The sequence below is a fragment of the Rhinatrema bivittatum genome, chromosome 17 (genome assembly GCF_901001135.1).
Source record: "Rhinatrema bivittatum chromosome 17, aRhiBiv1.1, whole genome shotgun sequence".
NCBI lineage: Eukaryota > Metazoa > Chordata > Amphibia > Gymnophiona > Rhinatrematidae > Rhinatrema > Rhinatrema bivittatum.
The window spans coordinates 19,156,635-19,169,080 of NC_042631.1; the positions used below are offsets into that span (position 1 = coordinate 19,156,635).

General features: G+C 40.3%; 1 protein-coding gene across 1 annotated transcript in view; it reads right to left on the reverse strand.

Annotated features, from left to right (window-relative positions):
* Positions 1–3,348: 3,348 nt before the first annotated feature.
* PARVA (parvin alpha) overlaps positions 3,349–12,446 on the reverse strand; it is an 89,848-nt gene continuing 80,750 nt past the window's right edge. The window contains exons 12-13 of the mRNA XM_029582358.1: positions 12,004–12,076; positions 3,349–8,733 (exon numbers count right to left, since the gene is read on the reverse strand). Coding sequence (XP_029438218.1) covers positions 8,657–8,733; positions 12,004–12,076 — 150 coding nt within the window. The 3' untranslated portion in view covers positions 3,349–8,656. The remainder of the gene's footprint in view (positions 8,734–12,003; positions 12,077–12,446) is intronic.

The window sequence follows — 12,446 nt, forward strand, 5'->3', positions numbered from 1 at the left end:
AGGTGTTAAATTATGCAAGTTGGCAAATTTAAGTGCATTAAGTGTCTTAAAATATCAACTTAAACGTGCAAATGTGTACCCTGTCCCAGGACAACCTAGGCTGCCCTTTTTTATGCATGTATATGTGTGTGCATGAAAGTGAAAATGTGTGTATTTGTGGCTTTTATGAAATATGGAATATGTGAGTGCAAGTTACTTATGCAAATTTTTACATGCATGTTTTGAAAATTCACCCCATTCTTTTGATTTTCAAATGTATGCATGTAACTCCACATGCACAAAATTATACCTGCTCCTGAACACCCACAAATTTTCAAAGCTTTGAAAATTTTGGCTAAAATCTGCTGGTAAAAAAAGGACTCACAGACTTTATCCTATGTGAACTATTTGAACATGACCCTCTCAAGGTCATGTTTAATATTGATATGAAGGAATTTAAAAAATGTAAGCTCAAACTGAACTGCTTTCCAAACCAACGGTGTTTGCAAATAAGCTACATGAGGTCATTTTCATACTCCCTACGGTGCTTGCAAGTTCATTTTCTGTTTGAAAATTCCGGGGTCTGCTGGTACTTGTGTATGTACAAAGCATGTGGGATATAGTGCTTGCAGGCATTTCAGAAGTAAATGCATGGGCATAGTTTTCTGTGCCTGCTCCCTACATCTTTTCAGCATGGGGAAAAATGTGTGTGTAGTCATGCACTGTGCACATCTTCAAACGGCATGTTTACCCTTGGAAAAGTGTCTGAAAATTGCTCTTTAATAGGAAGTATCTACTCTAGAACTGAAAGCAACAACTATAAACTTTGTATGGTGCCATGTATCTGTTGTTCATGTGGCTGACTGTTTTGCCTGTTGAATAATATTTCATCATGGAGCTGATAAGCCTCTAAAAAGTAAAAGCAGAGAACTCATAGCCATGCTATATTGGGAAAAATGTGTTCCTCCAGCTTATGAATTGAAAACGAAACACTGTCATAAAAGGAAACACTGTATGCAGACTTAATTCACTGACATGTAGGGGCAATCCACTGCAGCAGCAGACTGGCTCAGCTCCTATTTTTTTTTTTTTTGGGAAAATGTTTTCTCGGAATCTATTCTGTAACATGATCCCATAAACAATTACTGTAAATTTCTACTGAATTAGTGTCTTTCACTAGCACAAAGCATGGAGGCCAAACTTAATTAAAACCAGAATAGGAAATGTGGTGGCCTTTGACTCGTCATACTATATATGCAAATAAGGAATTAATGTGCCTTGATAATGCAGAAAAGCTGTTGCTGTTGAGGAAAAAAAATTAAGGCAGGCAGCATTGTACTGTTTGAGCTGAATGGTCGCTGCCAACCTGATGCTTGGATAACAGGGCCCATCAGAATCCACAGCTGTTTAATGTTGGCGTCTCTCCTTGACAGCCACCAAGAGCAGCCGTGCAGAGCCTGCTATCAGGAGATGCACTTGAGGTAAACACTCAGAGATTAACATCTCATTATCCATACAGTAAACATAGTTTGTGTGTTGGGTGACTGAAAATTATGCTTGTTAAAGTGATTTAAAAAAAAAGCAAAAAGCAGTTTTCCTGGGATTATTGTGGAAAGGAAACTACATATGTACTTTCCAGTTGAAAGCTGGTGTAAAGGCAGTTACAAAATACGGACCCCCAGATTGTGCTAAATACAGAGCCTGTCAGGATGGCTCACAGAGAACATGCTGACCATCTGGAAAGAGGACAGGAGCAATCCTGGAAAGCATTGGATAGCTACAATGGAGGAACAGTGGTGTACTGCCGCTTAGAAGCGAGAGATGGAAGGGGAACATTCGGCATAACTGACAGTAAGGGGGCTACAGAACCTCACCCTGTTTAGCTAGCTCCAAATGACATCCACGTCTTAAATAGAAATATAAATAAAATCTGAATAGCAGAGGATCATATTCAAATGTACAATCAGTGATTACTATAAGGCGCTATCAATTTTAATCCTAGATACCCTGAAATATTAGCATCTGTACCATATAGGGCCTCATTTTCAAAGCACTTTACCGCGTGCGATAAATTCGCGAATCGCGTTAACGCGAATTAGTATTCAGGGGGCGGAGCATGCTGTTAACGCGAATTAGTATTCAGGGGGCGGAGCATATGTAAAGCGGGAACCTGTGTGGCGAAACAACACCAACTCCAAGTTATGGACTGCAGAAAAGGAGAGAGAGAGAGAGAGAGAGAGAGAGAGAGAGAGAGAGAGAGAGAGAGAGAGAGAGAGAGAGAGAGAGAACCTTACTATAGTGCCTATGCCCTACATAGGTATTTGAATCCCTATGGGAGGGCTACCTACTAACTCGGGGTGGGGATTAGGTATGAGCATCGGGGGTTGGGGGCCACTTTTGCATTCCACATGAGACCTACGGACAGAACAGTGGTCTCTAGTGCAGATTTGCTGGCCGTCGGAGTGAGGACGCTCACACCAAGAATTGGTTTGGGCAACGTTCTCTCTACCTAGCTTGATGGACACTCTACCTGGGCAACAACATGCTAGGTGGAGAGAATGTTGGCCAAATCTCCGCTTGGAGTGAGCGTCCTCACTCCGACGGCCAGCAAATCTGCACTAGAGACCACTGTTCTGTCCGTAGGTCTCATGTGGAATGCAAAAGTGGCCCCCAACCCCCGACGCTCATACCTAATCCCCACCCCGAGTTAGTAGGTAGCCCTCCCATAGGGATTCAAATACCTATGTAGGGCATAGGCACTATAGTAAGGCGCTCTCTCTCTCTCTCTCTCTCTCTCTCTCTCTCTCTCTCTCTCTCTCTCTCTCTCTCTCTCTCTCTCTCTCTCTCTCTCTCTCTCTCTCTCTCTCTCTCCTCTCTCTCTCTCTCTCTCTCTCTCTCAATCTCTCCCTCCCTCGAGCCTGCAACCTGGGTTTTTTTTTTATGTGGCCAGAAAGAACTGTTCCTAGACCTCCAGTCTGAATCAGGGCTGGGATCCTGTGGCCATGAGCCTTCATGCTCCCCTGTCTTTCCTAGTGCAATGCCGAGCTGAAGCAGGGCTCCTTCTGAAACCCATCCGCCGTGGATGCCCCAGGGAGCAGAAGATCCAACTCTGGCACTGAACCGGATTCTCTGCATGGGCTAGCCCCATTCTACATTGGATGTCAACAGTTTTGTTTTTTTTAAATGTAGCAAAGTTTCTCAGTCAAAGAATATCTAAAATATATTAATGCATAACATTAAATATGAGATGTTTTCAAGACTTTTTCTGGTAGTAATAATATACTGAGAACAAAACTAGTACCAACGCAAAAAAAAATTGCAAATAGTAAAGTTTTCTCTTAGTTATAGACCAGAATAAACCAACGCTGCTTGTTGAAAAGCTGTTTAATTTATCATTGAATGCACACAGGGATGCAATTACATTCAGATTTAAAAAAAAAAAGGTGCCACAGTAAAATTGCCTAAAGGAAAAAACATATAAATCCTAATCATTAACTTTCAGCATACAGCAATAAAATGACCCCAGCGATATAGTATTGTATAGTTACCAAAACAAACAACAAATTAATTACCTGCAGACTTTTTCATTCCTTTCTGTGCATAGAACATATGCAGGGTAAACAAGAGCATATATGGAACTGTGTACAAATGTTAATAAAATGAATGAAACACCCAAGTTCTGCGGAAGGAGGCATGTAAAACCAGACACTGGATTCAGAAGTCTTAGAGATCTGATACCTGCCAAGAGTAAAACCTCTCCTTTCTCATGCAAAATTTATTTTCTTCTTCAACCAAAAAAGTTAAAGTTCTCCAGTGCATGAGCCTTGCTCTTGTAATTTTCAGTATCAGTTCACCTGAAACGAAATATATTCTTTGCCTTTAGAAAGCCAAAACGAAGGCATGCTTAGGGTGATGCCGTATTGTCTGGGACACCGGCCCTCTTCCAATGCATCAAGCAAAGAATTTTCATCGAAAAGAGCACCATGGGACAGGACAACAACAGCAAAGCACCAAAAGTAAGGAATTAATAAAACCTCACAGCATTACATTTAATAAACACATAATTATGTAGTACACCATACTATAATTAGGCATTAGCTATATTAACATAACTTTTTGCATTGCTTAGTTTAATGACGTCTTATTAGTTTACATAAAACAAAACCAGACAATTCACAAATGTCAAAATCTACTAAGAGAACTATTTCTCATTTTCATGCAACTTTGCTGAATTATCAAAGTGATTTTTTTGTTATATTGACTAAAAACTAAACTTTGATCAAAACAGTTATAAAGATGTACCCCATATATAAAATACTACTTCAGTGTATACCCTTGTACAATTTAACATTACCTTTCATTTAAAAAGATGTTATAATTTATTATATGTAAGAATGGCTGTCGGGCACATTAAGCAATCTATTGATATGCATATAAAATAAATAAAGATCACCATGTAGGAAAGCACACACCTAACGCAACAGCATACTAAGAAGATTAGCTAAGATACTTTAGATACATCAAAAAGCAATCAGTATTAAATATAAATGGCTTCAAAACTTGCCTTCATTTTCTTTAAATTAAACAAATCAAAGCTAAATTTTTACATCCGCTAAAATCATGCAAACCTGCACTTCTTTCTGCAGGATGGGCATCTTGTGTGCAACTGGGCTAATGTGCTTTGAAATTGCTTTATTATCACAACAAATGTGTTCTCATATACCGTAGGATTTATCATTCCGCTATAAACATAGCGGAATGATGAGCCGCAGCTAGGAAAGGGGGGAGGGGCGATAGCGTGCACCCGGCTGCATCACGGCGGTGCTGCGTTTTCACCCGCTGCAGCGCGCACACTATCGCCCCCATGGCGCCACCGTAAAAGGTGTAGTTATTTCCAGTGCTACTGCCGGCAATAATGTGTTAAACATTAATCGCCCGCGGCGGTACCGGAAAAAATGTTTTTCCTAACCCCGCCCATAACCCTCCCCTTCCCCTCATTTAAATGTTATCGATGCGATGTGGTCATTATCGCGTGCGTTAGGGCGTCATCGCACGCCATAAGGCCCTAACGCACGCGATAGCAGCCCATCGCGCTTTGGAAAATGACCCTGATATTTAGGTAATTCATTTAGGGCCCAATTTATTACCCTCTGCCAGCAGACTTCAAAACACATGACAGATGTTCCATTGCATTTATGCTCTGCCTTAGCGAACCAAAAGGTTTGCCCAAAGCAGTTTACAACGCAAATACATTTCACTAATTTTAGCTCATGGTGTAAGAGTATTTTATCCTACTAACTGGTGGTTCCACTACGCAAGGAGTTTCTCTCTGGGGAGTCATTTATTAAGCTGCGTTTAAGCTTTACAGCATGGCAAACATCGTTTACACAGAGAAAAAGTGAGAAATTCAAACTCCGCACATTACCCATGCCACCAAAAAAACCGAGTGCAACGCAGGCATTAAAACGAAAGGATCTGCATGCCCCTGAGGTGGGCAACGTAGTTAAAAATAGTTGTAAAATAGCAGGCCCGGTCCTGAATCCCATCCTCCTAAGTACTTGCCAGTGCCTCCCACCCCCAGATCTCCTCCCTTCCCACCCTGTGGGCTCCAACCCCCATGCAGTCCCCCGTCCCCCCCCAAAAACGCATACTTAAAGATCTCTGGGGGGCTCGTGGTCACTGGAGCAGCCCCTGGTGTCCGAGTCTGGCCGTGATTGACCTCAGGCAGACCTTTGCCCCTATGGGGAGGTTACGGTGAGGGGGGGGGGGAAGGAGGAGGTCTGAGGGAGGCAAGCTGAACACCACAAGAGGCTGGATTTTGGGACTCTGGGTGCAGGAGCGGTTGCGGGGACAGGCTCACTACTTAAAAATTTTTTTTTTTAATCTTTAACTACTTTGGACACCTCAAGGGACTGCGATGGGTGGGGAGGACAAGGGGGGTCTCAGATCCCCACTGATTTTGTCACTCCATTAGAGAGGTGGGGGTTAGGAAGCACTGGGAGGGCTGCAGGTCCATTCAAAAGATGGTGGCCCCGAGATCTGGGGCCACCATTGTGCGGTGCTAGTTTGCAGTAGTATTTTTCCTGTGTTATTTTACTGGGAGTCATTAACCTGTGGTACTTGGTATCTCACGTTAGGGACTCCCACGGTATTTTCCCCTCCAAAGAAAATACTGCAGCTTAGAACACACCCTGTAGGCTTCTATCCTGGCTAATGATGTCACTTTCTCTCCCCTCCCTTTTTTTTTTTTTTTTTTTAAAGGAGACTTAAAGCTCCCATTTCTACACATAATTGTAATCCCAATGGAGACAAGCAGCTGTCTTTTTTTTTTTTCTTTTTTCATTTTGATGAATGCAAAGGGATTTTATGGCCTCATGTCCACGAAACATTAACTGTGGTGAGTGATTGAGACCTGAGATTCACCCAGGAAACAAAACGGACAGCCCCTCTGAATCCTGAGGACATATGCAAATTGTGCAGCATGGGCTCTACTTTGCATCACTCCAGACCCTAGTTTTGCAATTTATCTTGATTTAACTAATTTTATTTTTTGTAATGTAAGAAAATGAATGTATGAAAAAAAAGATAGGAAGAGGCAGTGCCACTGAACACAAGACCATGTCATGCGCACGGACACATATGTGCGTATCTTATTCCAAACATTTTCTTCCCCAATATACAAAGGGCATACTTTGGCTTCCTTTGACTAATGTGCAGCATAAAATAAGAGGACGCATCAAAGACAAAATACTATTTAAAAAAAAAAAAAAAAAAAGCTTCAAAATTCTAAATGAAGAATTTTGCAAAATTTACAAGCTGCTTATTATGGAGAGCTTGCGCCTTTTACTTTCACCTTAGCAAATAAACAAAACTATATATCAAAATTGTAAATGAGCAGAAATGGCTGAATAATATTAAACAGGCATAAACTGTGAATATTAGGCTCCGTGTTTCCAACAAACTTCATGTGAAAAAACAGATCAGGATTACAACACTAGGAAAGGTATAAATGCAAAAATAAAATTGCCTTTAATAACATCACTTATTTTGTATACTAGTCAGAAATGAATGCTTATTTTAACTGGTATCTAATAACTGAATTCTAAGTCTAAAAAGGCAGACATTACAGTGCTTTACAGGTGTGTCTCCCAGAAACCAATTAATGAGCTACACAATGCTTTAGCGAAAGTAACTTAGGAGACCGTGCCTCTTCTGCATCTTTGTGTGGTCATCATTAAAGCTCCCTTGAAATACAAGTATTAATGTGAAAAGATTCATTCCTCTTAGGCGGGAGCCTTTCTGAGTTGCCATAGTCCCAGCAGCAGTGCAGCGGTGGAAAATCCCTTAGAACTGAAAGGCGGGAGTTAAAATGAAAAAAAAAAGAGCCACTCTACTAGATGTGTTGTCTACCACAAAATATTCTTTTCATAAAATAGCAAAAAGAAAAGACCTCCATGATTTAATAAACCAAAGCTATTAACCTTTTTACATTTGGACATGCATATAAAAATAGTATTCTGAGAGAAATAAGCATATACACTATTAATTACACGTGTTTAGTTTGTGTTTTACTTTTAAGGTCAAATATCATTAAAACTGTTGCTTATTACTAAAAGTTACACAAATTACTTTAATATATTTAAGTGCTAGGTCATTGGATACAGTACTTCTACAAACACTATTGTAAATACATAAACTAGGTTTGGAAATTTGTTTAGAATCTTACAGTTTTTGTGGTTACACTACTATTGATTTGTTTATTATATCCGAGTACATAAATCTAGTGATTTAATTTTTCATTGATGCTGTGTTTGGTAACTCCAATGGTCATCATCTTGTCCCATGTACAATATAATTCTAGAGATCTTCTTAAAGACTACACTATACCATCTGTTACAATACTACTATAATGAACTTTTTTTTATAGGCTACATGCATGGCAAACAGGTTTTTATCATCTCAACAGTATATCCATCTCAAAAGATAAGAGGCCATTTTGGTTTGCATTTGGCCATTTCAAGGCCAGTCATGAAAACAGTTAAAAAAATAAAAAATATGCAAACCAACTTCAAAGTTTCATGATCTTGCTACCATCACCAAAGTAAATTAGAAAATCCACTCCTTCTCATCTTTCAATATCTTACAAAAATACTTCTAGGATTCATCAGATAAACCCGTTATAAGCACTTCTTCCCAAATAAAATATTGTACTTAACTTATACTGCAACATGGATGGTTTGAAGATACCAGTGAGAAGACGGATTATCATACAGAGATCATACAGAGATCACATACACACACACGAGAGAAACATTGTAATATCAGGGTTAGAAAGTGCCCCAGAGCTGGGTCCAGTCAATGTAGGGATGAGACGAATAGTGTTAATGACCAGACTTGTCTGTTAAATATTAAGAGCGGGGATTACCCTGCTAAGCATTTAATTATCTTATACAAAACATCACACATGTCCATTTGCAGGGTGTCCCTTTTTTTTAAACTGTGCACTAAATTCTGACACAGCACATAACATAGAAAGAAATAACCAGCAGATAGCACTTTGAACAATGCTTCCTTTCGTTTTAGGATCTCAGTATGTAATGAAATACTTGAATGTTTCAGGGTTACAAAGGGTTGTTCTGTTGACATCCATCTTTTCCTGAAACCGATCAATTCCTCTTTACTCCACACTCCTGTATTTGGTGAACAGGTTGTAGAGCACTCTCAGTGTCGACTTCAGATCACAGTTGACAATATCTAGAATTGAAGAAGAATTGTACAGATTAAATTCAAGGAAAACACAGAACCCTTGCAAAAAAGTTCAGAGTATGTCATTGTCTTTCTCCCACATTCAGAATTCTGCACCTAGTGATCTACTCGGCAGCCTCCACCATGCTTCTCTAAGCAGTTTACTTAACTTAAGGACTCATTTACCGCACACAGGCCTCACCTGTCCGGCAGTTACTAAGATCCCACCTGATTCGTAAGCCACAGATAAAAATGGAAGCACTCCGAGAAGCTATCCTAGTTCTCACCCACTGCAGGCAGTACAAGTCCAATGCTTCTGCCTACCCTCCAAGTGAAAAGTGAAATTGTGTCTTGTACTACTGGGCCTGTAAATTCTGTTTTTGGTGGGCTCTCATATCACCCTGGAGGGGTTACTCAAGAAATTGAAGGAGTTTGAAATAATGCCCTTCCTATGGAATCCATCATTTCATGCCCTCGGTGTTCTAATGCGACACTGGTTGAATTTTAATAATTAATGCATAAGGTACTTCATGCTAGGTTACCGTCATATGTCCTTGTTCCAGCTCAGGAAAGTGAGAGCTACTTTTGTTCCTTCTAATAGTTTGCTGCTATTTCAAGTGCTATAACACGTGAGAAAGTAAAAAAAAAAAAAAAAAACCTTTTGGAAAAAAATGTATTTTTTTTTTCCATGTTTGAGGGCTAGCATGTGTCAGGAACTCGTTGTACCTTGATGTCTCTGGCTGGGACTAAGGACCCAAAAGTGGGCCATACAAGCCCTGCAGTTGGTCATCAGATGAAACTACATTAAGTAAATGTAGGGTAAAACATAGGCCAATAAAAGCACAGTGTGCAAATATTGTTGAAATGTAAAATAAGTTGTCAGTCTCAGCAATTTTTGCACATGGCTAGGAAACCTCAGAACTGTTGCTGGTGTAAACCGCAGTCAGAGGGTGTGTGGACTGTTCACCTTCCAATGTTGCAGCTGGCCAAGAGCTTACCTCCAACAATAGCATCGCCCTTCCCAATCCCCCCCCCCCCCTTTGCCCCCCAGCCTGGCCTGGTGACATCTTGCCTGCCCACTCCAACGGCCCTAAAGGATCATTCTCTACCTTGGTTTCAATCCAAGCTTGGAGCCGCAAGTAACTGACTTGAATTTACTTTGAAAGCAGTCAGATTCTGGTTTTGGCTTTTCTTTTCTATATGCTTTTTCACTGGTGTATATTTATGTGAATATTCTCAGCTCCACACTATTCAGAGTAGTTGGAGGCAGCGAGAGGCTGATAGTTCAGGACCTCTTAACTCACCCAGTCTGCATCGATGCCTCGTCCTGCTGGCTATTGTCGCCCTCTCTGCTTGCCCAGTACCCTCTCAGCATGGCTATGCGAATACCCACATCCAGAGTCATAAAGATCCAAACTGGGCAAATCTGGAGAACTGAGCCGAGTTGAGTCAAAGGCTCTAGGATTTATCTCAACAGACAGAAATGGACTGTATCTGTCCCAGATTGTACCAGTTCAACTCTGATTATCTAACCCTAGGAACAGCTCTGTTTCTAAATAGACATTATCAGGTGCCCATACAATGTTATCTACTGCATCTGCTCTCCACCCAGGGAATTAACTGGAAAGAAAGCAAAACATCAGTTTACACCCGGAAGATATAGTCATGATACACTAAAGGAATATGGGTTCACCACATCCAGTCTCAAGGGATCTTGCTTGAGATAATCCTAGATGAATGTTTAAAGGAACTAACGAATATAATACAGACAAATGTTTTAATGCGTGTCATCATACTTTATTCTGTGGCATTACTGCTGTGGTAGTGCTGGGGATAATGAAAACGGCCCAAGGTTGGAGTTACTTGAACAACTCAAGATAATTATGGCAACCCCGTGAATTACAAGAAGGAGAGGGGTAAGGAGATTGTTGCAAACTCCACCTTTTCTCCTAGAAGCTTTACGTCACTGTGCACTCCGGAGAAGAGAAACACAACTCCTGTTGGTTTATCACTAACAGTTAAAAATAAAAATTGCAGTGCTATAATCTTCAATAATGCAGTATCAATCTCATTTCTGCAAAGTATTACATGAAGTAAACCGGGTTGAAACCATCCAGTTTCCAGAAGAGGTTTATTGCCACAGAAATATGATACCCTGGTCTTATGAGCTATAAATCCAGACTGTTTGGATACAGAGCTACAGTCCTCTTTAGACCAAGCAGTTCCAAACATGCTATTATCAAAATATTAATTCAGTTTGTGGTTGCTTCTTATGCACAAAGCTACAGGTAGATATGGAGTTCATAAGTCTGTAAAGCTGTTTCTACTCAGCAAATCATGCAAGTCCAAAGAAGAAACTGCACCCAAGAGTACACAGCAATGTTATATATTTTACGACAGGCTTCTAGGGACACTATAGTGTCATGAGAACCTCAGGATGGAATTTACAGCCTACGATTCTGAGCATAATTTGTTTGTCCTAAGACACAGCTCTGATTTTTGTTCAAATTTCCATGTTGCTTGTAAATGTGAACATTTTCATTTTCTGTAAAAAAAACTCTTCAATATCATACTGGAAATCCTAAAGTCAGTTGTGCCATAAAGACCATACAGGACTATGGAATGTGTACTGCATAAGTTGACGCTGAGTGTACATTTAGAACGACACTATAATTTGTCAAGATACAGGACATGTAGCAAGTCCAAATTATAGGACGATCTTGTCTGTTCGTCAGTACTTGCAACCCTAAAGATTCGATCTACCATTGTTGAATGTCTGTACGGTTCAAAACCAGGTATGGATTGTACATTAGCTGGCATGCTTGATTTTTTTTTTTATATGTAGCATGGACACATGTTGAGTGTTGGGAGCAGGGTGAGAACACATTAAGAGGGCTGATAAGAGTTTAGGAAATGAGACGAAATACAAATGTTAGCAATATTACTATACAAGTGAACATGCAATCAGCCCTTAATGGCTTACTTAGTAGCTGAAACTAGATGAATATTGCTGTGTATTGGGTCACGTTTTAGTCAGGGGCTTTCTTTTCATTGTTGAGCTGAATTATACAACACATGTCAAAGCAGCCGAATGAGGAGATGTAGATTCATTGCTAGAGTCTAAATTCAACTAATCGATTTCAACGTGCTGACACAGCAGCTTTCCCCACAAAACAAGGACAGTAGTTTAGCACAAACCTACAACATCTGAGATATTTAGGCATGAATAGAGGAAGTCAATTCATTTCTAAATCGTAACTGCAACAAAACGAGAGATACCTTCCGGCCTGGGTTTCGGTTTTTCCAAACCTCCATCTTGCATTAATTCAAAGGAAAAAGACACATTCAGAACCTAACAACAGAATGGAGAGAACGTTAGCATTACACATGATTTCCACAGCACTGCTACGCCCTAGGGAGCCGTGCTCCCAAGTCCCACCACCTGATAATGTTGCCTTTAATAAAAAATGCTCCCCATCCCAGTCACCCGGGAACATTTGGAGGCTCCTGAATCCAAGGCTTATAGGCACAGAACTACCAATGTGACCATTAGATCAGCCATAAAGACAGCAAATGTAATCTTTTTTTAATTTCCTTTAATTAATTAATTTTTTTTAACTGAGGTATGGGTTACATCACAGCTTTCTACAAAATTCTAGTGACAAATCATCATCCCAGTTAGGAGTACAGCTAACTGTATGTGCAGTGGCAGTTTTCACATT